Here is a 24,754-nt window from a genome sequence, read left to right on the forward strand (position 1 = left end):
ATTCGTGGTAGGACAGCATTAAATGTATTTCAGTTACTTACATATCTTGTTTTTTCCTAATAAAATTGCTTTACTTTATTTAACCTCATAAGTTGTCTCAAATGTGCGTGTGTCATATTCTTGCTTGTAATGTACTGGTAAAAATTTATTCGGCATTATATTGCGTATGAAGAAGTTTGGTACTATTTATACTTTGAATCTTACGTAAAAATGAATTTTTATTTGTAACTTATGTTTTTTCATGAAAGGGGCACATTTCGTTTTCTAAATATTAACATATCCTCTCAAAATCTGTTGCATTGCACTGATAGAGTTCCTTGGCGTCGTTTTGTATTTTTGTCATGCGTTGCTACGGTTTTTCATTCTAAAGCTTTCAAAGCATATATTCTTTACACTTGAACATACCTTGAACTTTCACTTCTTCTTGAACTTCTTTTCACTTGAACATACATTAGAGACATACCTTCAGATAACATTCACTGTATTCATCTAATATAATTATTCTTGCACTATCATGCAAAGTTACGAAATTTTTAACGAATCTCGATTATTTATTAACAATAATTGATAATTGTAGTTGGTTTCAAAACTGGTTTCCGTTTTCATGATATTGTTATGACTTCATGATATTATTTACATTTTAATGGTTCTTTGGCTGAACTGTGATAGAAATATCAAGGTAATTTACATATTCGCATGAAATTTCTGTTTTGATAAAATGCCGTTTAATTATGTAAGTATGTAATTATTACTTTCTGTAGAACTATACAAAAAAGGTTCGTATGCGTTTGAAATTATTTGCATATAGCGTAGTATTTAACATTATTTACATAGCATAGGTTGTAGAAATTATTTGCCTCATTTGGAAATTAACGAATTGCAAATAGAGCCAAAACAATAAATTTTGCTATTTAATTTTACTCAAAATTAACTGTAGGATATAATTTTTTTCCAACCGTGAATAGTTTCCAATTTTGTCAATATGTGGCGCTATAAGTTCCAGTCTTATAAGCATTTCTGTCTAGCATTTATTATGAACGCCATGTTAACAGAAGAACACTTCAAGCTCTGTGTAAAACTTCTGCCTGTGAACACACATTCTCAAATATTCAGATAACATTTTGTTTCAGTTGGGCTTTGTGCACAAACTCGAAATGTTCGATTGTTGTTATAATGTTTGGAGCTTTAGAAGTCTCGCTTTGGAACTGGTAGCAGTGTATCTCCTGTTTCTGCCGAATGTTTATCTCTCAGGTACGTGATACATTCTTTATTCTCATTCACTTATTGCTGTCATTTGTTTTGCTATTTAATATTTTATATGATAATAAATTCAATACTGTTGGTTTTGATTTTTTTAAGATATGACTTCCTTATGTGTTCAAATTAATAAGTAAATATTAGTTTATTCAAATACAAACTGCAACGCTATTATAATAATTTAATGAGTTTTATGAGTATGTGCGATGAAAGATTCCAAATTTAGCTTTTGACACTTGAATATTACCTAGGTTTTAAACTAAAAAATCTATTATACTTAAATACACTGTATTTAATGCCTGCTCGTATGTATTGAATTGCTTAAGCTGCATTAGTGACGGAAATACTGAAAACCTCTTCAACTGTTTACAGCTTTAAATGTTTAAGATTCAACTGTTTACCGCTTTAAACTTCATCTGTTTATTAATCAACTGTCACTATAAACTGCATCCTATTTTTACCTAATGGGTAAATGTTCTTAAGAATTTTTTATTTAAACTTCAAACGTTGGATATTTTAGGATGAATTCGTTTGGACAAATTTAGTGGAAATATCTATTCCTACAAGTTACGTTTTCGAAAGAATTTTATCAATGAAAGGAACTTTCATAGATTTAGTTTTTTTAACAGGACAAAATTCGAAGTCTTGATTTTTGATTCACTTTAGACTTTTGCCAAATATAATCAAAATTGTATCCAATAAACGTATATAAAACCTAAGTACCGTTTGTATGAAACAAATTTAAGCTTTCTTTTTGTTTCAGAATGATCTCTATGTATTTTTCTCAAAGATAATTTTATAAACATTAGAGACATACCTCAGTTTAAGTTCATGTTACTAATTAAAACTAACACTTCTTTCTAATCCGCCTTTATAAGTATTTAAAGAGATTCTCACTCAAGGTAAACGTTGAGTTCAAAGTGTCTTAAACAGTTTTATAAAGAATAATTCAGTACTTTTTATAACGATAAGTAAATATGTTTCCTAAGCACATTTCTGATGCGACAACAAAATATCATTTGGCACAAACTGGCGTTTTAATATTTTCATGAGACAGGTTTTTTTAAATCTCGATTCTGCTTTCCTCTTTTTCAAGGCAAAAACAAAATGCCACGAATTCTTGAAGAAGAAGAACCGACTGTCTCCATCGATATTGACAGAATTTTATTCAAAAATCTACACCAAACTAAGATTTCTTTTTGAATACTTTAAAAATTAAATCTTTTAGTGAAAATAGTATATTAGAAAGGAAATACTTTAAACTGATTTTGTATCAGTATTATAAAATTAATACTGGAATATCATATTACTGTAATATATACTGGAATATATATGTCATTTATCCGGATAATTATATAAAACAATAAAAATTATTTTCTAGTTGGCTGAGCCGAAATATTCTAAACATTTTCCATGTGCTTTAGAATCAAACTTTCAAATCCAAATTCTTGAGAATAAATTATTAACTTTATAGCACAAACTTCAAAACAATATACTAAAAAGTGTATTTTCTCTTGTAATGAAAATTTTGAAATGTCAAGTCGAATGTTTTTGCACTGCTTTTGCTCATTATGTACAAAAAATAGTAAATTAAAATACTGTTCCCATAAAAGTAAATCACGAAACTGATAAGATCTTTAATTTATATGGCTTAAAGTGTATTCGTAACTAAATCTTGTATATTCAAAAATAAATTTTTTTTCGAACGCATTACAAATACATAATCAATTCATAGTAATGATCAGTACCTTTAAGATAAAATACACTGGTATTTTCAATAAAAATTTTGAAGGTTTCAAACTACACAAGCTTTATTTAAAATTTATTTAGATCCCTCGGAATCATATCATACCACTGAAATGCGAAAATTAATGTATCAGCTACATTAGGTTAACTAATCCTAAGATAATCTATTCAATATTTTAGCTCAGAAGATCAAATACTTGAACAAGTTCTCAGAAACAATACATGTTATTTTCAGATTCATGTAAATTTACTGTAAAACTGATTGCTATTTTCTGTTTTCTTGCTTACCAGTTTTCTTTATTTTGCAGAACTGCCTAATATCAAAAAGTTCACTTTCGAAGATAATGTTCAAGAGGGTGATTCAGTATCAGTGATTTGTTTTGCTGTTTCTCAGAGCAAGCCGCTGTCTTTCAAATGGGAAAAAAACGGTAAACCTGTAGACGAAACAGAGAAAAATGTGAGAATTGACAATAGTGGAGAATATTCTGTTTTAATTTTGGACAAAGTTGACTTGAGAAGTGGAGGAAATTACACATGCAGTGCCACCAACCCTTTAGGCACAACAAAACATACAGCGCAACTGCAAATTAAAGGTATGCAAAATTATACCAATTTAGTTTCTTAAAATTTAAAAAATTATGTTTCAAACGTCTGAGTAACGGTGAAGTAATTTTACTTTTGATTATATGATTCTTAGAGTAGTAACTGAATCTACACTAATAAAATTCTCTAAAATTTGGTTTTAAAATGTTGGTTGATTATTACTGGGTTACTACGGACACAAGTGCTGTTTGCCTAAAGGATCTGCCTTTGTAGAGTACTTTTAAGATTTGTGAATCGCTTTGAAATTGGCTTTTATTCATATTACACATGAGGCAACCACTAAAATGCCCAAGCAACTATCAGTGTTCAGCCATTTTATCCACCCAACAATTAATGAGTTCAGTTTCAAAAGCTGATAATTTTATATAATTTCAGCATGAAAATATCGATTAAATAATTCAAGAACTACCAGTATTCATCGCTTGGCCGTTAGAGGGCTTCTTATTTTATTTTAGCCGGTCATCAGAATTAATAAACATGCAGGAAACAATTCAGTAATAACAAAATTAAGAAAATGACATTGTTTAAGTGTTCCTAGATTACTTCATGCCTTTACTTTATTCCTTGTCAAATTATGATAAAAATATAATTTAAGATACATATTCTGCATTAGCGTAGATCATTTTCATTTTAAATTCTAATTACAATGCTGCTACTCCAGTTACTACTTTGTTGTTACATAAAAAAATCGATATTCATTTAATATTTTAAATGAGGGTTAGTTTTAATTTAAAATGTTAAGTGTATTTAATGCTCCCATCTTTAAATTAAAAGCGCTACCTTCATTTCTCTTAGAAAATAATGCGATAAGGTTATTGACTCATAAACTGCATAATATGCTTAAACATAACTAGGAAAAATCTATCAACTAATGAAATCTGGTTAATTTCCAATTCCTGAGGAATGAGGGTATTCAGTTTTAGCTTCCGTTAACACTGTTTCAGTTTCTTCGTTAAAAATATTATTGATAATGAACTTTAAATGCTTTATTAAATAAATATAAGCTTATCTTTCTGGCATTTTGTTCTAAGAATTATTTCAACACTTTCAAGAGAAAAAGTTCCAAATTTTGTGTACTTAAACATTTTCTTCTTTGTAGTTCAGATTTCTTTGCTAATGTAGTAACATAAGTTTTAGTGAAACTGTCTGGACTGGTATATCTTAGGTCCCTTTAAGCAGACTTAACTGGTTAAGCAGACTGACTAGGTGGCCAAATGACTAAATATTGTACATTAGTAATTCATATAAGTTGTATTTTCGGTGATTTCAAAAACTGCTTCTATGAAATTTATATGGATTTGACTCTGTCCACATTAATGTGAGTCAGCTTCACCCCCTCTAAGTTCGCTGCGAATGCATCCTTACCCTGAAAAAGATATGCCTAACAAGCTTTCCAAAGTCAAACAAATAGGTTAGTATATAGGGTTTATTTTATTTCTCGAAGAGTTAAAAACCACTCAAGTATCTATTGTCTTGTCTTTTAAAGATTAAAAATTTATTCATGATAATAGTGTTGATATTATCCTTAATTAAATCATCTGAAATTCAGTAAATAACTTTATTAATTATGTCTTTGATTGTAATTAAAAATCCTGTATTGAAATTATGTATTTCCACGCATATTAAGTGCCTATGCTCAGAACTGTTGCTAATGGACTAGCCATGAGAACTTTAGGTTGATTGATGTTTATCAAGGTAATCAATTAAGCTACTCAGAAATTGTATGTATGATGATTCTTATTTTAATAATTTCAATAATGTGCCTAGTTCGCAACTTTCGTAAATATTTACGCTGTCAGTAAAATTAATCGAAAAGTTTCTTAATGCCATGCAAACAAATTCAACATTATGAACTTTGCAAAACTTGGCAAGAGAATAATTATTTACTTGTTGTCTAAGTTTGATGCTGATTCTCTGTGTTGCTAACATGCTTATTTATAAAAGAAAATTGCGAAATTTTTACAAATGGTTTGCAGACATTTTTAAAAATTTCAAAGTTTGTGAAATTTCTCCAGAAAATAGTGTTTACTTTGTTTTGAGAAAAAGCATTACCAAGACCTTCAAAAGAAATACGGGAATCCGTCTGAACAACTACCTAACTGAAGTAACAGGAATGAAAATAATCAATATGTAATGTTCACCTATTAGAGGTTATAATTTCATCTGTAAAAGGATCATTCTAGATTTTATTTAAAAGCACGAATTTAAATTTTATATTTGCTAGAGGATAGATGGCTTGTATATTGTTGCTATCAAATTTAACATAATTCTTACCAGGATTCCAGTCATTAACGTATGAACCGAATGTATGGAAATTGAGTTAGCGTCAAATTTTGGTGTAATAAATACGCTTATCTTAAAATAGTGGAACACCGTAATAACCCTCTATCATCAAAAATAAGAACGTGAAATTAAATAGGTTACTTCATGTCAAATGGCATGAATTGTGGTAAGCCAGCAGACTGCATAAAATAGTAACAGAATAACATTTTATATCAACTTTATGTCTATTAATACAAACTTAGAGCGATTCTACGTATAGGGCTATTCACTTTTTTCCTGTATTTGTTAGCTTTTTCTTTCTATAAAGTTTTGATATTTCGAAGAAATTATGAATCATTCTTTTGTTGACTCTAATTAGTGCTTTGTAGTAAGTTGTAGATCTAGTTGGTTACCTTGGTTATAGGTTATTAAATTCGTAATTCTGGGACATATGTCATAGCAAGCTGGGAAGAATCAGGCAGAATCAGTTTTTACATGCGTGGTCAAGATCGAGTCAAAAGGAATAAATTACTATTTTTGAAAACATTCACTTTTATTTCTATTTAACATTTGATGATCACATAATTTCTGCTAACGTAGTGATAAAGTTTTAATAATACAATGAGCACAATAAAAACAGTATCACTTACGTTGAATTTTATTAAATTTTCAGCTACCAGATTTAATATTATTTAACTGTTGTTTGATATTATTAATTAAAATGAAATCTTATTTAAATCCCTAATATAAACTTTTATTAATGAGTAAACATATTTTTGTAAAAAATGTGCAATCTTAAGTTTTAAAATTCCAAAGTTTCGGGCATTGCTCTTACGATTAAGACTTTTATTATTTGCTGCAAAGAAATTTTCATATGTATTGTTTTTCTTCTCTTTTAGCTCCTCCAAAATGGCTTGAAATGCCAAATAGCTCAGTTACTACTCTAGGAAATGCAATTACAGTCAAGTGCCTAGCAACTGGATCGTCTGTTCCCAAAATAAAATGGAATAAATTATTAGGTGAATAAATTTTAAATAACATGTTTATTTTAGAAATTAAAAAGTATATCTTTTTAGTAAAAAAAAGGAAGTGGTTCTAATACTATACAAGATTTTGCTTCAAAAATGACGGTTTTCTTTTGTGTGTGTGAAGGTATACATCATGTATGATTGAAGGTTATACATCATGTATGATAGAGATATAAACTAATATAGACAATGTAAACTGTAAAGTGGGGGGGAATTAGATTTTATGTAAACCTCCATCGAAAAAATTACTATTTTGTTGCTAAATTTTGTCTTTTTTTCCCTACAGATACAAATTTTACAGAATATAAGTCCTTAAACTGGAAAGAAGAAAGCAATGGCACATTAAGAATTCCTGCTATCTCATATGCTGATGCTGGGCTTTATGAATGTGTCGCTGATAACGGAATAGGACCCAGTATTAAAGCTAATTTTACAATTACCATTCGTGGTAGGAAAGATTTAAAAAAATAAAATTTATAGAATTCTATATAGTTGTTTACTTTTTTTAATGTTAAATGTGTATAAACTTTTCTTGAGATTTTTTTTATCTCCTATTTATTTATTTTTATTTTCTTGTATAAGTTATTAGTTCGAGATTAATTTTTCATTCGTTGATGTAATTTCAACGATTAATTTTATTAGGATTATTCAAAATAACGTCAGTGGCTCTGGGTTTCGATATTTAAAATGTATATAATGTTACTAGAGCTGGAACATCATTTCTTAGTAAATGCAAGTACTTCAGAGAAAAATCACTATTTTTGCACATGATCTCATAAAACTTCCCTTTGAATTTAACAAATATGATGTAATCTTCGGAAAAGTACCGCATCTGATTAAATGTTCTCAATTCTGGTTTTTCTTTATTACCAAAAAAAGGTCACATTTTTTATCAATATATTTTGGAAGCAATTTTGTGGTTTTGTTAATAAAAATGGGCACGAAGTTTTTAGGAAAGAAAGTTATGAAATAATAATATTTATAGTTTGCATTTGTGTCAAAGTGTGGCGCTGCGTATCTGTAAAGAGCCGTATCACCAAGCGTTGATGTCAGAAAAATGCCCATTTCAGTGCATAAACGGCACTATAACAGGTTTGTAAGTGAATGCGTTTCTATATCACAAATACGTATGATTGAATATTCTTAGGAAAAAGCGAAATTTCAGCATATTTAGCATCCTAGTAAAAGTGAAATACGCTAGCTGAAAAGCAATGTCTTGGAATACGCGTCTAAAAGTACAACTTTTTACACTTCTTTGGGTGGAAGTCTTCCTCTTCGCTGCTTTCGGAATCATCGGCTACTTTGCTGCAGGTGAGTTACAATACATTTTAGTCATTATATTTTTACCGGGATGTTATTATTTTCTTTCTATTAGATATTATGACTATTATATGCGAAACGTATTTAATTTGTAGCAAACGATAACACTGATACTGTTACATGACTTGTACTGGAAAAGAAAGGAATGTCTACAAAATCCTTTCTTTTCCATGTGTTTAAATAGTATTTTAAGTCGTTTTATAAAGATGAATTATAATATGTTCAGATTGCTTCAAGTTCTCAACTTAAATACATGTAAATTTATGTACTTTAATATATTTCTACTAAATTATAAAATTAGATTGGATCTACGAGAATGTACTCTGTTACAGCTGCAAATCAACATAAAAATGCTTTACTATTTAGGCCTCATATTTTCAAAAATATAAGCTTTTATTCGATTTAAAAAGTCTTAGCCCTTCTGCCTTATTATCTGCTGTTTAAAACCGTTTGTTATTTATTCATTTAATGTCACTTTTTGTGCTCAAAGAGGTTTAACGAAACCAGATAAATAGCGAAAATATTCGATTCTTATTGCTATGTATTGTTGCTGTTAAATAAAGCGAATCTAGATGATATAATTTATTCAACAGTAAAAAAAGTTTCGAAATCATAAAAACAGTTTTTGTATCTTTGTTATTCTTATATTCAAACCCTGTTTCGGTAATTATAAATTTAATGAAAGTACGTGATACCCTAAAGGGTTATATGAAAGTGAAAATATACCAGATTTATTTCAAATGAGCTGTTGAAATTTAGTAGAATTTGTCTGAATAATTCTGACATCTGAAATTAATCCAACTTATTGCCTTTCTAAGCTAGTCTCTAAAAGAAATTCATAAAAATTTCTAGATTAAAAAGAAATATCAAAAGTTAGTTTTATACCTAAACGTACTACAAATCTAATGCTATACATCGAAAATATTTAAATTTATTTGTTAAAAAATCAAGTGCCTTTAATGCTATTATAAAACATTTTAGTATAAATGAATATAAAATTGTTTCCTTTACTTTTCAGAAATTCCTGAAATACAAAAATTTGCTTTTCAAGATAATGTTATTGATGGTAAAGTTGTGTCAGTGATGTGCCTTGCTGTTTCGGAAACAAAACCTATTCATTTCAGTTGGGACAAAAATGGAAAACTGCTAGATGGTAGTGAAAAAGGCGTTAGAATTGAAAACAGTAGTGAATTTTCCGTTCTCATTTTAGACGACGTAAGCATTGACAGTGCTGGAAATTACACTTGCACGGCCACAAATTCATTTGGAAGTGCTAAGCATAGTTCCTTCTTGAATATCAAGGGTAAGTAAATTATCTCTTACATTTTTCAGTAATTTTGAAAACTAAAGTATAGCTAAAACCCATATAAAGTAACTATATAAAATTTTGGATAATACTTGCCTAATCAATTGTTCTCCTGCTATTTGATTTTTTTAAATCTTTAAATCTTTTCATAACTTGATCTACAAATGTATTATCGGCTGTAACTCGAAATTTTTTTAGTGATATGGTAATAGATTTAATTACGCATTTTAAGAAGCACCCCATTTATTTTAATGGCTCTTCACTTTAACCTTTCTAGGCTAGAAACTGGTTTTCAAGTTCAAAGAAATGCTTTTAAATGCAAGCATTTGGTAAAGAATCTTCAAAATCATGCTTTTATGTGAAAGCCTAAAGTTTTGGGATATATCAGAAATGAATTTAATATCTGTAGAATTTGTTATTTTGCTTAGCCAAAGAATTTAGACAATAACTACCAGCGCTCTTGGATTTATACTTTATTCTAAAATAAAAATTTTAGCAGATGGCAGATTTCTTAATCTTCTTATCCTCTTATGATGTAAAGAGAACATTAAACTGATTTCCCAGACTGTACTAATACTGCCAGTTTTGACTACACGTACACTGTATTTGAATATTGCATTTCGACATTCCTTCTTTTAATCCTGATTTGTCTAAGCAATATAAAGTTCAGTAAATTTTAATGAAAAGATAATGATTAAAAAATAATAAAGGACTTATTTTTTTTTTAATTTCCATTTAAACGGAAAATCTGTATTTCCTTTCATATGAAATATTTTGTATCTAAAACGTCAGATCAGCTCTTTAGCATCATATTTTTTACATAATGTGCTAAATATATTTTATAATTATAGAAATTACATACAGATATTTGTAATTTTAGAATATTAATATATGGAACTAATTTGCAGCTTGTGGGAGGGAGCGAATGACAGTAACGGCATTAGTAATGAGATAACTAATTAATAACATCAAACCCTCCAAGGTAATTCCTATCCTATAAGAAAATTCCGGCACATTTTTTATAATAGCGGCCTCCAATCAAGTTTGGCGATTTTAGAATTGCGCCAAGATCTCGGCTATAATTTCGCCTAGCTCGTGAAGCGCGAGTGTTAAAATAAACAAGAATATAATAATAATAATAATAATAATACTATCATTTTGTTTCCTAAGAATATTTGTAAGACTCTTTATTATTACTATTTTATTGCATGTAATTTTTTCATTCAACTGCAACACTTTCACACAGATTAAACTGTATGACCATTTCATGGGCAGCAGTTCGTCTGCTCACGAATACTTAAATCTAATAGCAGTGATGAAGATATTCTAAAACCGCTGGGCCAATTTCCAATACGGAGGCCTTCTTCTTTTTGCAAATTTCAGCATTACATCTCCAAGTGGTTTCGTTCTTAATATGAAGTTTCATGATGTGGCCATTTTCGCATACACATTGTCAGGTAAAAGACCTTTTTCTTGAAAAAATTATACAACATTCACCTCATTATTTGGTAAATTAAAGATCGTTAACTTCATATTCATAAAACAACAATGAATATATTTTTAAATAAACATACGAATTTGAAAACTTCATGAAAAATGAATAATATAAGAATACTCGGCAAACTAAAAATGCAACATGGTACTAATATACGATTAATTGGAGAGTGGAGAAGTACAAGAACAAGCAGCCAGATTTTGGAGAGATATCTCAGTTGATTAGCGATTCATTCGCGGAGGTGCCCTATAACACACAAGTACCGAAAATTCTTATCTTACTGTGCATTGCAAAATTTAACATATTTAAATAGAGTACATAGTATTAAGCTATATGAATTTCTATACGGTACATAATTATAAAATAGAACAGCACATCCTCCTGTAAACTGTTTTAACCTTAAATTTTGGCATATTACCGTCATTACAGTAACATTGTAAATTAAAGATGATATAAGTAGCTTTCCATTCAGTAGCTAATTAAAAGCATTTACATGATTATCCGTACATCAAGCAACAACACGGAGGGTTTCAGAAAGCACGAGCATATTTTACTTAATAAAAATAAATAAGAGTTATAAAATTGTCATTTATTACTATACTATACAAAAGCTTTTCATCCATCGTCTGACAATGAAAAAAATGAAATTGTATAGTGCCAGGTATTCTATGTGTCGAAACTCTACCAGTTTTAAACAGTCATTGCTCAAGTAATATTTTAAGGTTAATATAATTTTATATAACACTACTTTATGATTTAGATCGTTACTGTAACTTTTCCCTTCGGTTTCCATGCCAGGATGCTAATTTCCTTTCAAAGTATTAAAACTGAGTTTGTTTGGATGGTAAGACAGCATGTTTCTGCCTCTCCAGGCGCAAAGTTACTAATTTTCGCTAGCTCAGATAATATTGTAATCTTTGTATGATAACTGCCAACATTTAAATTGTTACGCCTGTAAGAAGTTTCGGTTTCGCGTTTAAATCAATCGTGGAACCTTCGGATACTAGAATTAGCTTTTAATATTGAATTTCACTGTTGCTTAAATGTCATCACCGTACTCGGTGACTGAAGCAGGGGTCGTGCGTGTATGTTCGAATTCTGATTTAATAAAAAAAAGTCTGTTTTTAAACCTTCCCAAGAATCTATCGTTAAGTTCAGAAGCAATGATAATTCGCTCCCAGTCTCTAAGGAGTTTGAAATTAGTTTGTTGCCAAAGAACACCAAACTCCATAATATATTGAATAGAACTGAGTACACAAATGTTAACTTCCTTCTTTTTCAGTCGTACTAATGTGCATTTTATCTGTGCATTAGATATATGAATGTTATTGTGTTATTCTGAAGATTAAACTTCTAACACAATGATTCAACCTGAAGATAACTGGGACGTGAAAACAGTTCTTGTTCTTAGAATTTCATTTGGCTAGAATGTTTGTTCGTTATCATGTATGATTTCTATATCTGCTAGTTGTATAGATTTAATATGTATTAGCACGCATGTGTATCGTACCTATTTACCATAAATAATGATAATAAATTAGGTACTATTAAACGAGTACATATATGTTATGTTTTTCATATTTAGCTCCTCCAAGGTGGATAGAAACGGCAAAAGATGTAACAGTAGCTGTAGGAGAATTAGTTATAATCAAATGCGTTGCATTTGGTTCTCCTAAGCCTCATATAGTATGGAAAAAGCAATCAGGTATGTCTTATTGCTGTAACGTAAGCTTTATTTCTGAAGTATTTTCATGGTTTTTGTTTTTTCATTAACGCTGTGTTATTTGGAAGCAGGACCTCCAGATTAGCCTGATAACAGTTCAGCTCTTAACAGAATTTTTTAAACCTAACTCCGCAAAAAATTTTGCTTTTTGTCGGTTAGATTTGCATCTGAGAATTCGCATGACCGTTTGACATTGAGCTCGTTTTGTGCAGAATGAAATTATTTACAAGAACTTCTTGTTGGTAAATTGAAATATTTTTACCTTTAATAATAAAAAATACAAAGATTACAAATAACAAAAGACTCATTCCTTTAGTGCTTCTTAATTTATTATCATTAAGAACAATGAAAAAGTGCATGTATTCTATTGGTTGTTGCTTTGAGGCGACTGAGCAGTACATTTTTTTCATTAAAAAATTACTTTATAAAATTTATCCGCAATTTTTTCGGAAATAAAAGTATTATGTTCGTGGAATAAACTAAATCTAAATTTTCTTCATGTCATTGTAAGAATCAAATTAGAACTACAAAGCAAATACTTTTACTTCTCTGTATCGTCAGTAATTACAGACAAAAATTACAAACTGATATATTGCATTCATTTCAGCTGAGAGAATAGTGTTTATCTATATATTTAACTTTTTATGTGAAGACAATAGTTTAAAACATAAAAACCATACTGAAATTTGTTTTGCCGTTTTTTGGCTTTTTTGCAACTGCAACTCGTTTTCCCTGTTTCAAATTTTTAACCAAAATCTTAATTTGGTAAGCCAGTTCTGTAGTGTATATTTTCAATTACAACATATTTTCATGAAGTTGTCTGTTTAACAAGTAATTACTTTTGTTTTGTAGAAAATTATCAAAAGAATACATATTTGCATTAGTCAAAAAATATGCTTTTGTTTATCTGTTTAAACAAAAATATGTTTTAAAATCACAATTAGAATTTGCAACGGGGAAACCTTTAATATTTTTTTAGCTTCACAAAAGGACCTTAGTTACTACACTATTTATACTTTTACATGAATTTAAAATTTATTTTTGTTAGATTTTGCACCACAGTCATAATATTTTATTACATTATTACAAAGAATATCAGACACATTTCTCATAGTGTAGAAAAGGATTTTTAATAAGAAATTAGTTTGTGACGTAAATGCAATTAAAATATATATTTTATGAACATTTTTAACCTCTATTTGCCAAGAAGTTAAATAACATAAATTAATAAATGCAAATATCTAAAATAAATTATTATATTTCATATTTTGCATCAACCTGGAAATAGTCAATCTTTTCCGTACTGACTAAATGATTTAATATTTCAGAAGTCATTTCTTTAGGAGTGGTTTATGAAATATTATGCGCAAAATTATGCATGAATAATACTCAGCATTTATGCTAGAAAATTTAATTAAACTTTTTACAGTTAAGTGCAGGTACTTTCTTTAATTTATTTTTACTTTTATAGAAAAATGTTACAGATAGAAATTTTAAGCGTGTGTACCATCTGGCTTTTATGTAAAAAAGTAATTTAAACAATGCATATATTTAAGATTTAATTTTCTTTCTTGAAATACATAAGTTCCAGGCCAGATGTTGCTACTGTGTTTGTATTTAATACTTGTATTAGTTCTTTAAATTAACATTGTTTAATTGAATATTTCAGGTGGCGAAATGAAGAATCTGCTTCCTTCCGCATCTAATCTAAAAATTAATGAAGAAGGTACCTTACAGTTCTCATCGATATCGTATGAAGATGCTGGTTTCTATGAGTGTTTGGCTGATAATGGCGTTCAGCCAAACATTTCAACAAACGTCACTATAACAATCCGGGGTATGAGTTTGAGATATGTATTTAGGCACATCAGAAATATGTAATAGTTAAATTATTTTTGCTTTTATTACTATGTATATAAAATGCATTTTAATAAGGCTTTTAAAATTGGGTAAATATATCTGGGATAGCACCTTTTTTGTACCTTTTAAACTCCGCGATCATTTTTTAAAATTTTTATATCTAAGCTATTGTTTAGTTTTTATTAAGGATATCCTCAAAGATTTTCGGTTTCAAATGTTGATATTTTTTAATTTTGGAAAACGTTTCTTATTTTCGTCATAGTGTGGCGCTGCAATACTGTTAAGCGTTTACAGCTCGGCCATGTCTGTATATCATTCTCTGACGCGAAAGCTTGCTGCACTCAGATGCACAGTTGTACAATGATACCGTTTTCAGAGCTTGATCTAATAAAAACATGTTGTTATTAGCTCTGTAGGTTAAAGTTTCTTTGCCAAATAACACACTATGAATGGCTGCACAAGGATTACTCTATTTCTTGTTTGCTGTTGTGGAACGTTATCCTATTCTGAAGGTAAGTAATAGTTAAACCTTAGTTTCTTGTACTATGTGCATGCATATGATATTTGTATAGTTTTAACATATGATATGCAGTATAACAATTAATTAAAAATTATTACTTTGCTAAACGTGCATTTTTTCTGTTTTATTTATACGATATATATTTGTCGCACATATTTGAACACAAATATAGAAAATATAAAGCACAACACTACGTAAATGAAGGTTTTAAGTTTACATATTAAACATTCCGTAGATCACCTAAGTATGTTTATTTTAAGTGCCGTATTGAAACTCTTAAACTAATACATTGCGTTCTGCAGCTGAATACTAAAGTTAAGTAAATGTAATTTATTTTGTTGCAGAATGATTTCTCTGCCAGAGATGTATGTATATCTTTCTTTATATGTTAAATTTATTCAACTGCATTACCTGATCTTTCAAGTAGCAAAATAAATGAAAGCACATACAAATTAAATTTTAAAGAACCTTGATTGTTACAATCAGCAATATAGCTCTTATTAATTCATTTGATATATAGAACAATTGTAATTTTAGTATGTTTTAGAGTAAAAAAGAATATTGAGAAATTATGTTCGAATAAAATATTAAAAGTATTTAATATATAAACGTATAGCTAATTGTACAATGAGCTAACGTTTTAAAATTAGTTTTATTTGGTGAAATAAAAGAATAATTTCTGGCCTAATACGGGTCAGTTACATCTTTCAGGGCATAGTTAGTTTATTGCTACAACTACTGCATACACTAAACGAATGTCTTTTTATTATACGAGATGTTTAAAAATATATCATTTTTAAGAATTAAAATAAACAAACTGCCACTGCAAGTCGAATGTTTAATAAATACTTATATTTATGTATTTTAAAAAGGGTGAAACGAAAGTGTAGTAATAATAAGTCCAATTCCTAAATACTACTTGTAGAAATAGAAGAAAATTTTTACTATTTAATTTTAAAGTATGTTCTTTTTGTATTTAGAAAAGCTGAATTCTCATATTTCATTGACCTTAATTACACCTAAATGATACGCTTTCTAATTCTTAGATTTTTTTTAGTGAAGATAGAACCATTCAGTTTTCCAAGACAATTTAGCGTCGGTGAGAAAGCCCAGGCAGCATGCTTCGCTGCCTCGTTAACCAACGATGTTCAGTTTCAGTGGCTGAAGGACGGCATAATTCTCCAAGATTCTGAAAACATAAGGATTAAAAGCAGTAATGATTTCTCCATCATTATTGTAGACCCTGTAAATTTATTAAGTGAAGGAAATTACACTTGCAAAGCTGTGGACAGTAAAGATGCTGCTTCTCATTCTGCTGTGTTGCAAATAGAAGGTATGTTCTTAGTCTTTATTATCCGCCAAGTAAGAATAGATAAATTATAGCGATAACTTCCTTCCTTCTTTTTACTAAGAAGTAATAATTTATAATCTAGGGCTGAAGGAGAGAATATATGTTTATTAAAACCATTAAAAATTACTAAAGGAAGAATTATTTAAGAGAATAAATCAAAAATCAAATTTCAGTTTGGTTGCTCTTCTAATTGTTGCTTATTATAAGCTTATTCTAATTATTGCTTATATAAATATTCATAAATTTTTACTGGTGGCAAACATTTGCTGAAGCAGTTACACTGCACGTTTTAACATCGTGTTACAAATGCCAATCTGAAATGACTAAGGTGTTTGCGATAATACTTAAGTACCGAGCGAAAGACTCGAAGAAGCAAATTGCAAACATACTAATTCCGAATATCCTTCATCTTATACTGGAAAATGTTCATAATCATTTTGTGCAATGCATTGTTAACCAAGGAGGTAGTTTGTCAGATATTATATTTTACAAATAACTACCGAAAACAAACACAAGACGCAAGAGTCAAATGCTCATGGCATGTATGTAAATAACAATTTTGGTAGCAAATATAAAATATTTGGTGTTGTATTTACGGCCGAGTATATTGTTTTCAAACTGGGTAATCGACGATGCTCCACCCTGTTTACCTAAATAAAGTGTAGATATGAATTATGTAAAAACACTACTAATCATATCCGAAAAATATTTAAAGTACTAATTCAAAAGGAACATTAGTAATTGCAATCGGAAATTCAAAGAAGAAAATCAAAATAAATTTTAAAGTGCATGAAAATGTTAAAAAATATTAAAAGCATTTTAATGCTTTTTTAAGAAAAATAAAAAATGTCAACTTGAAAATATTTCTTGATACGCTTTTGCATAAATAGTAAAATTATTTTTTGGAATGAAGGAAATCATCTTGAATATTTCAAAAGCAATTGCAGTCACCGGAAATTCATTATAAAGCAGAAGCTTAAAGTGCTTTGCATTAAATAAGGGTATTTCCCTGCATTTAAATCAGTTCTACTAAGCAACCAAACTGTTTAAATTACTGTTACCCTCACATATTCTTAAAACATTGTTTAGTAGTATTGATTTACATCAATTTGTTTTGATATTTGAAAACTGATTCAGTATTTTTAGCAGCAACTTGAGCAAATTACTTGTAGCGAAATATTTTTAGCTTTTGCGATTGCAGTTGTCTGGGTAATAATGTCTAGCAATCATTCACTTTTCAAAATTATTAACTTATGATAACCTGTTTTCTTTCCGGTTTACTGCACACGAGCGAAAAAAAATGTGCTTCTTTCAGTCTTTCAAATAATTTTAACAAAGTTTGCAAACCACATTTCTAGCTATTATCGCTTATAACAAATAATGATTTTGTGTCAAAATTTCTATGTGTGAACAACACTATCCTAAGTTGCGCTTTCGGGACATGAAAAAGGCAAGTTAAGTTTCGTCAATCATCCCAGTAGAAAGGGAGATATAAAACTATCTCCCGCGTTTGTGTGCAATGTGTACATTACGATTTGGTAGTTAGAGTTAAAATTAATTTAAATGTTACGGTGAATTTGTATTTATCTTTCTTGTCCATAATTAAAGAGGGCAGTTGCACTTCTGTGAATATGCAATATGTTAAGCGTCACCGAATATACAAATTTCACCACGAGTAACACAAAAAATTGTGGGAATATTTAATCTTTATTCCGTTTAATCGTTTTTAATCATGTCGCTCAGCAAAACCAGTTTTTATTTATTAACATGCCTCTGAAGTATACCTGTGAATACGTTCTTTTCAATTACAAAACTATGTTTTATTCCTTTCGTCGTTATTAGATTTTCAATTATTGACAATATTTAAGGATTTGCACATTTCCTTTATATCTTTGGAAATTTATTATGTGTATTTAAACAATGGTAATTGCTAACCTTTTGATTCAGTTGTAAAGAGGAGTAAGTTTATAGAGAAGAATTATCCGTTCATTTATTCTTTTATAGCTCCTCCATCTTGGCTTGACGAAACTAAAGACATAACAATAGCCATGGGGTCTTCGGTAACTATAAGCTGCAGGGCTCATGGGTCTCCGAAACCTGTTGTCAAACTTAAAAAAGCGTCAGGTATGTTTCATAAACAATCTTTGTTTTATACTCTGATGGGAAAAGTTAAAGAAACAGTTATAAAGTGCTTTTGTTAATTTTGTTAAGTGAAGTCCAATGAAAATGGTTGATTGGTAATTCGAAGTAAGACTATTTACATGCGAACTCTTTATTTATACCACAATAACTCTGGTTCGTGAAATGCGCCCGGTTGCAGTGATCCTTGTTAATGATTTGAGACTAAATTCTTTACTAATGAATTTCATCTTTGGAGAATTATCTCAAATATGTCACAGTTTGGAAGGAGTAAACCATGCAATGGAAAGTCTGAAAGTATTTTGACTGCGCAAGTCTGAAATCATTCATGAAAGCCATCGGTACGAAGGTGGTGGAATTATTATATCTTGTAGGCATCATTTTAAATAGCCACATTGATCTGTACGTTTTTACTTTTGCAACTAAGCATGTTGAAATATTAGAGATAAGTGAGAATAGGGGAAATATTAGGGAATGTGGGACGAACTAGAACGCCGACTTGCATCAGTAGCCACATTTGTAGACCTATCCAGAAAATTCTGTAGGTATTCTAGCTGCCCGCCTCCTTATATTTGATAGCACAACAAAAAATGTGCAATTGTATGCCTCCTGTGAGAAAATATTACTGTATAGGAAAATAAATATTACCACAGCCTTTTAGCGCAATATGACCAATTTACCATGCCATCCGGTAGCTTTTAAAGTCACTGCCAACTGCAAACCTACAACAATGCTGGATACCAAGGCAAGTATAGACTGACGGCTCCAAAGAGGAGTAAGGAACAGGTCACGCTTACTGTGAAATTCAAGGAGATATGATAGTTAAATCTTGATTGCTCTGTGATGAAATTAGGAATTACTGTTTCAGTTAAATCTTGATCAGGTAGACAATGATAACTGCGTATTTTAGAGAAAATAAACTAAAATACTTGGGAAAATATGTAAAAAACAATGCCCATTACCGTACCATCTACTGATTCCTCATCAAGCTTGCAAGCCGTTTAGGGCCACCGCTCCAAGAATGTCATAGTCAGGGAAATAAAACAAACAATAATAAATATGACATTTAATCTCAGGCCGAAATTACTTTGGGTCCCAGCTCACACCGAGATTACTGGAAATAAAAATGTTGCTGTGATAGAGAAAAGAGCCGTCATAAAGCCCGAAAAGCAAATGTGCACTTGATATACCACATCCGGGTTCGTATCTCAGATAAATACTTCGGAATAAGTTGGACATTCACTAGAAACAACTATCGGACTACGAAACTATGGGCGAAAGAATGTAGAAATTCTTTTCCAAAATCGGACAGAAACTAATTAGCGTTTTTCTGTATTTCTATCTGTACTGGATGCGACATTTGCGATTTATGAATTAGTGTTAAGTTTCGATTTGCGAGGAAACAACCAATGTATTTGCGATGTGGTGGAGGACCCTCAACTTTTGACTGTCAAGAAGCTGTGAACTTTCAAATGTACGAGCCCCCAAGTGATTATATTGCTCCATGGGGCAAGAATTTACCTGCAAAATTATCCATGTGCTCAAACATATACATGAATGCCTATGCATAGCATATATCTAGCAGCGTGGAATATTTGTCCCTGACGCAATGCCGCCGGTGGTGGTTTAGGGATTACGCCCGCTTTGTATAATCTTGTACCTTGGTATTTTCCTATTTAGGTGTATTAAGTGAACATGCATCGGTTCGTTCTAACTACTTGTTATTACGGTACGTGTTGTTTAATTGTATTTTCATATGTTTTCTAGTATTCATATATGAATTTTATTATATGAAAATACTGTTTCCATAATTCTCTTTATCAAGAACTGCATTGGTGTATGTATTTATCAGCAGAAAATAATTGGTAAATGTCATGCCCAAATCGCAATTATTTCATTCCGTTCAATGTCTTGCATCTGTTTTTTATTAGTTTCGTACCCTGTTTTAGTTTAATTCAGCATAATTTCTATAGCTGATGCGTTGTATTGCATCTTCATTTGTGTCTTCGCATCAATAATAAAAATTATTTTTCTTGTTTTAATAGCATTCCCCAAGGCAAAAAAACAAGCCTATGCTTACCAAATTTCCTTGCAAAGCTCTTCTCTGACCTCGATCATTCGAGCATTGAATTGCATTAGTTTTTTACCTACTGTTTAAAAAGAACAGTCTCGGGGACTGTGAATTTAGTCCCTTTAAAGTATGGAACATGCACATATTTTTATTCAGCCAAATTCCTCGCTAGAAATCAAACTCTCAATGAATTTGTCAATGACCATATGAATTGTAACAGCCACGTCCTCTTTAAACAAGCACCATATAAACAAAATGAAATATTTTATTGCTTTTGTAAAGAACAGCCTGGGGGGATTTGATTCAAAACCAAACACTAAAATACTCCAATAGCAAGACTAAACAGCCGATGTGTAAACCCCGGTTAACGGCCACCCTGTCGTAGGTGCAAAAGCCTCTGTTTAACACTCTCCAGGAGGTTCAAGGCGCTTTTCGTCATGAATATACTTTGTACCACAAAAGCTCCTGTAAAATAGCTGTAATGCTTGGATTTCAGTCGGGAGTAACCACACACTGTTATTAATTTTGAGATATATATATAAATATATCTGTAAAAGGCTGCTACACCAACATTTCCTTACTTCACTTTATATCTCATTTCCTATAGTTTTATTTAAATTTATGTTTTGCAGAAACAAGAAAATCTGAATTTTTGAAGCTATGTCAGGCGTGATAAAATAAAAATGTTGGGCAAATTCTATGTTTTTGACTGTAAAAATCATTAAAGTTACACTGTTTTATAGCAGTTTCCTTAATTTTTCCCGACAGAGAACACATTACAAATGTGTCTTTTCCTCATTTAGTCTTTAATATTTTTTCCGTTTCTAAGCATGCCGATTTAATAATATTAGATTTTTCTTTAAATTTGGATAATTGTTCTACTTATTTGAACAAAAATATTTTGTTCTGTAATTTTATTTTGCCAAATACACATTTATACCTAGATTTACTATAATAGAGTCATTTAATGGCATATTCATTAATGTTTCCTTATAATTAGAATATATTTATTTCTATGCATCTTTGTTTAGGTCATCTCATGAAAAAGGCTCAGCAAGATTCCTTTGAAGTTAGTTCACAAAATGGTACCTTTCATTTAACCTCTTTAACGGCGGACGATGCTGGAATGTATGTATGTGAAGCAAATAATGGTGTTGGTACTACTATAAACAAGAATTTTTTGATAGATGTCGAAGGTAATAGCTATCCAACAATTACTGGGAATTCTTCATTTTAACAATATTGTTCATCTGTCTTAGTTGAAATCAAATTAAATAATAGAATTTGAAAAAAACGTGTTGCAAAATATATTATTAATAAAATAAAACAGTCGTAAAATTTGAATGAAGGTTATTTTTATGAGATAATTTAATATTTAAAATTTATTTCAAGTCTCTGTACACATATATTAACACTAGTTTCTAAAGAAAAATTTTTGAAAGTTTGAATTCAGTATTTCTGTTATTTTTGTTTTCATTTATTTAATGTGATAAATTAAATAATACTGTTTTTTTACACTTAAACCAAACACTTTTAACTCCCAAAATAGCCAATATGGGGCGCTGTGTGCATGGTGAATGGCAATAGTTGAAAAATGTGTAATATAGCCGCCATACTCTCAAGTACGCAATACTGCGCAATATTCCATGTCTCACTTACGATTTTCATGTTGTGAAAAATCCATATTTCAACAGTAATGATTTCAGATCTCGAGTATGAGTGAATGTTCACATGTTATCGAAATGTTGATAAATCAAATGAAAGGCGCTTCGATGGTGATATTAGTTCTAGTATTGGCGAAAAAACTCGTCCGTGGTGAAGGTAAGCAATTTTTGGCAATTCACTTTTTTAATAAATTGTATAATATCATTAATCTATCATAAAATTTCAAATATATTAATAAAAAATATTGAATTTATTATGTTTTTATTTTGAAAGTAATATGGTGATGATGCTACGTTATCCTTTTACTTCTAAGTGTAAATTTAAATGCAATATCTATCTATATTTATTTCAATATGCATAGAGTAGGATTATTAAATGAAATTATTGATGTATGTACTCTATTGAACACTTAAAATCATGCATTAAATTCTCTTTTTTATCAAACCCTGTGGCAAAGTTATATCGTGCATTTCATAATTTAATTATTATTTACATTTAATACGATATCTGCCATATTCTCTATCGTTATTAATACCTTTAAAGATGAATATATAATTTCCGATTGAAGATGTCATAATTTTAGGTAAAATTAATTACAATAAATTCACCTTTAGCTAAATATAATTGATTCTGATTTGTTTAATAATTTAAATACGTAAATCGTAAAAATGTATATATTAATTTATTTACCCCCAAAAACAAAAAATAACAAAACAGATTTTATATTCTTCAAGATTGATGTTTCTCCAAAATTGTCCTCAAATTAACACAATATGGCATAATTCAATGAATTGTTAAAGATAGTCGACCTGAAAGTAAAAATTTAAAAAATATTAAAATTCTTACTTTTTCAGAATGAACATTAAATTATTTAGAAATTAAAAAAATACTGACGATTTATTGCTAGCATTATATTGACGGTACTTTTAACTGTTCATTTGTTATGCAACCCGCTTCATATTGTGTATGTGTTTAAAGCAATCTAAACATTCTGAATATAAACATTTTTTTAAATATGTAGGTTCACCGAAAATTCAACCTTTCCAGTTCCCTATTGGTGTTAAGGATGGTGGAAAAGTTACAGTAGTTTGTTCTGTCGCATCTACGCAAGAAATATCGAATTTTCGTTGGATGAAAGACAAAACAGATATTATTGGCTCGCCACAAATTCGGATAAAAAACGAACCTGATTTTTCAGTTTTGGTCATAGAACCGGTGCATGCAAATAATACCGGTAATTACACTTGTTTGGCCCGAAATAGTTTAGGACAAGATACTTATTCATCTTTCCTTCAAGTGGAAGGTGAGTAATTTAATCACTTGGTTAAAAATTAATAATTATTTAGATTTAGAAGAAGACATTTTCAATATAAATACTTTTTTGTAATATGAAAATTCTGATTTTCCAGTAATAGTTATGTTTATTAGATCATTTAATACTCATAAAAACGAATATATAAAAGTAGTATTAAAGTTATAAAAGGTATAAAAGTAGTATTAAAGTTACAGTAACTATATTTTAGGTATATAAAACCTGTCAAAGATGAGTGATTTCAAAATGATTGTAGATAACATTTCATGTGGCAACTCTTAGTGTAAAACATATAATGATACTGTAGAAATACAACTTTCATTGTTTAAAAAATCTAAATATTTGTTTTTCCTGGGAAAACAAGAACTTATATTACTGAACACTTAAATGCTATGCATATGTTTATTTACTTCTACCACTCTATAAAATTCATGAAGTTTAATAAATTGGAATCATTGCAATATATATAATTTAATAGTTTTATATTTTAAATATGCTTAATTTGTCTACAAAATCTGTCATATTTTATCTACTTCATACGAATATGTGCCTTAAATAGCAAAAGAATTATAAGTATTAATTTCATCATAATAAAGTTATGCATGCACATTTTAATTTAAAAATCCCAATAAATTAAGATACTGCTGTTCCTAAAACACAAAATGATAATGTTATTGTTTTCACTTTTAAAGAAAATACCTTTTACAGAATAAAATTTCAAAGATTTCAGCGGAATAGAGTAGAGTTACTATATCTCTTTTCTACAAAACCAAACCTTTTCCTTTCAAAATTTTAATTAGAAAAAGGAGTTAATCGAATACTATTTAGAAATTATTCTGCAGTGTGTCTTTAGTTTCAATATTTAAGTAATGCGAACTAATTATGAATTTCTGACTGAAACATATTAGGGAAAAGCAAGACTTTTAATTATTTTCTAATATGTAGCAAACGAATTTCCTCTGCTTAGATCAGATTCAAAAATAGTAATTATAATTAAAGCAGCTAAGTGTACCAAAAATTAGTTTGAAAGTTTCACATAGATTTCGATAAAAATGAGAATGGAAGTATTTGATTTCTTAACCCTCCGCCATTTAGC

The 24,754-nt window shown here is 29.5% G+C and overlaps 1 protein-coding gene across 1 annotated transcript in view; it reads left to right on the plus strand.

The window, feature by feature from the left end:
* Nucleotides 1–1,043: 1,043 nt before the first annotated feature.
* LOC118201405 (cell adhesion molecule Dscam1-like) overlaps nucleotides 1,044–24,754 on the plus strand; it is an 86,592-nt gene continuing 62,881 nt past the window's right edge. Inside the window, exons 1-11 of the mRNA XM_085817956.1 lie at nucleotides 1,044–1,251; nucleotides 3,312–3,596; nucleotides 6,768–6,887; nucleotides 7,183–7,344; nucleotides 9,268–9,519; nucleotides 12,603–12,722; nucleotides 14,410–14,577; nucleotides 16,361–16,453; nucleotides 18,476–18,595; nucleotides 21,713–21,877; nucleotides 23,368–23,649. Coding sequence (XP_085674082.1) covers nucleotides 1,155–1,251; nucleotides 3,312–3,596; nucleotides 6,768–6,887; nucleotides 7,183–7,344; nucleotides 9,268–9,519; nucleotides 12,603–12,722; nucleotides 14,410–14,577; nucleotides 16,361–16,453; nucleotides 18,476–18,595; nucleotides 21,713–21,877; nucleotides 23,368–23,649 — 1,864 coding nt within the window. The 5' untranslated portion in view covers nucleotides 1,044–1,154. The remainder of the gene's footprint in view (nucleotides 1,252–3,311; nucleotides 3,597–6,767; nucleotides 6,888–7,182; nucleotides 7,345–9,267; nucleotides 9,520–12,602; nucleotides 12,723–14,409; nucleotides 14,578–16,360; nucleotides 16,454–18,475; nucleotides 18,596–21,712; nucleotides 21,878–23,367; nucleotides 23,650–24,754) is intronic.

Source organism: Stegodyphus dumicola, chromosome 6, assembly GCF_044657685.1.
Source record: "Stegodyphus dumicola isolate Sdum_Otavi_A_Nest chromosome 6, ASM4465768v1".
NCBI classification, from domain to species: domain Eukaryota; kingdom Metazoa; phylum Arthropoda; class Arachnida; order Araneae; family Eresidae; genus Stegodyphus; species Stegodyphus dumicola.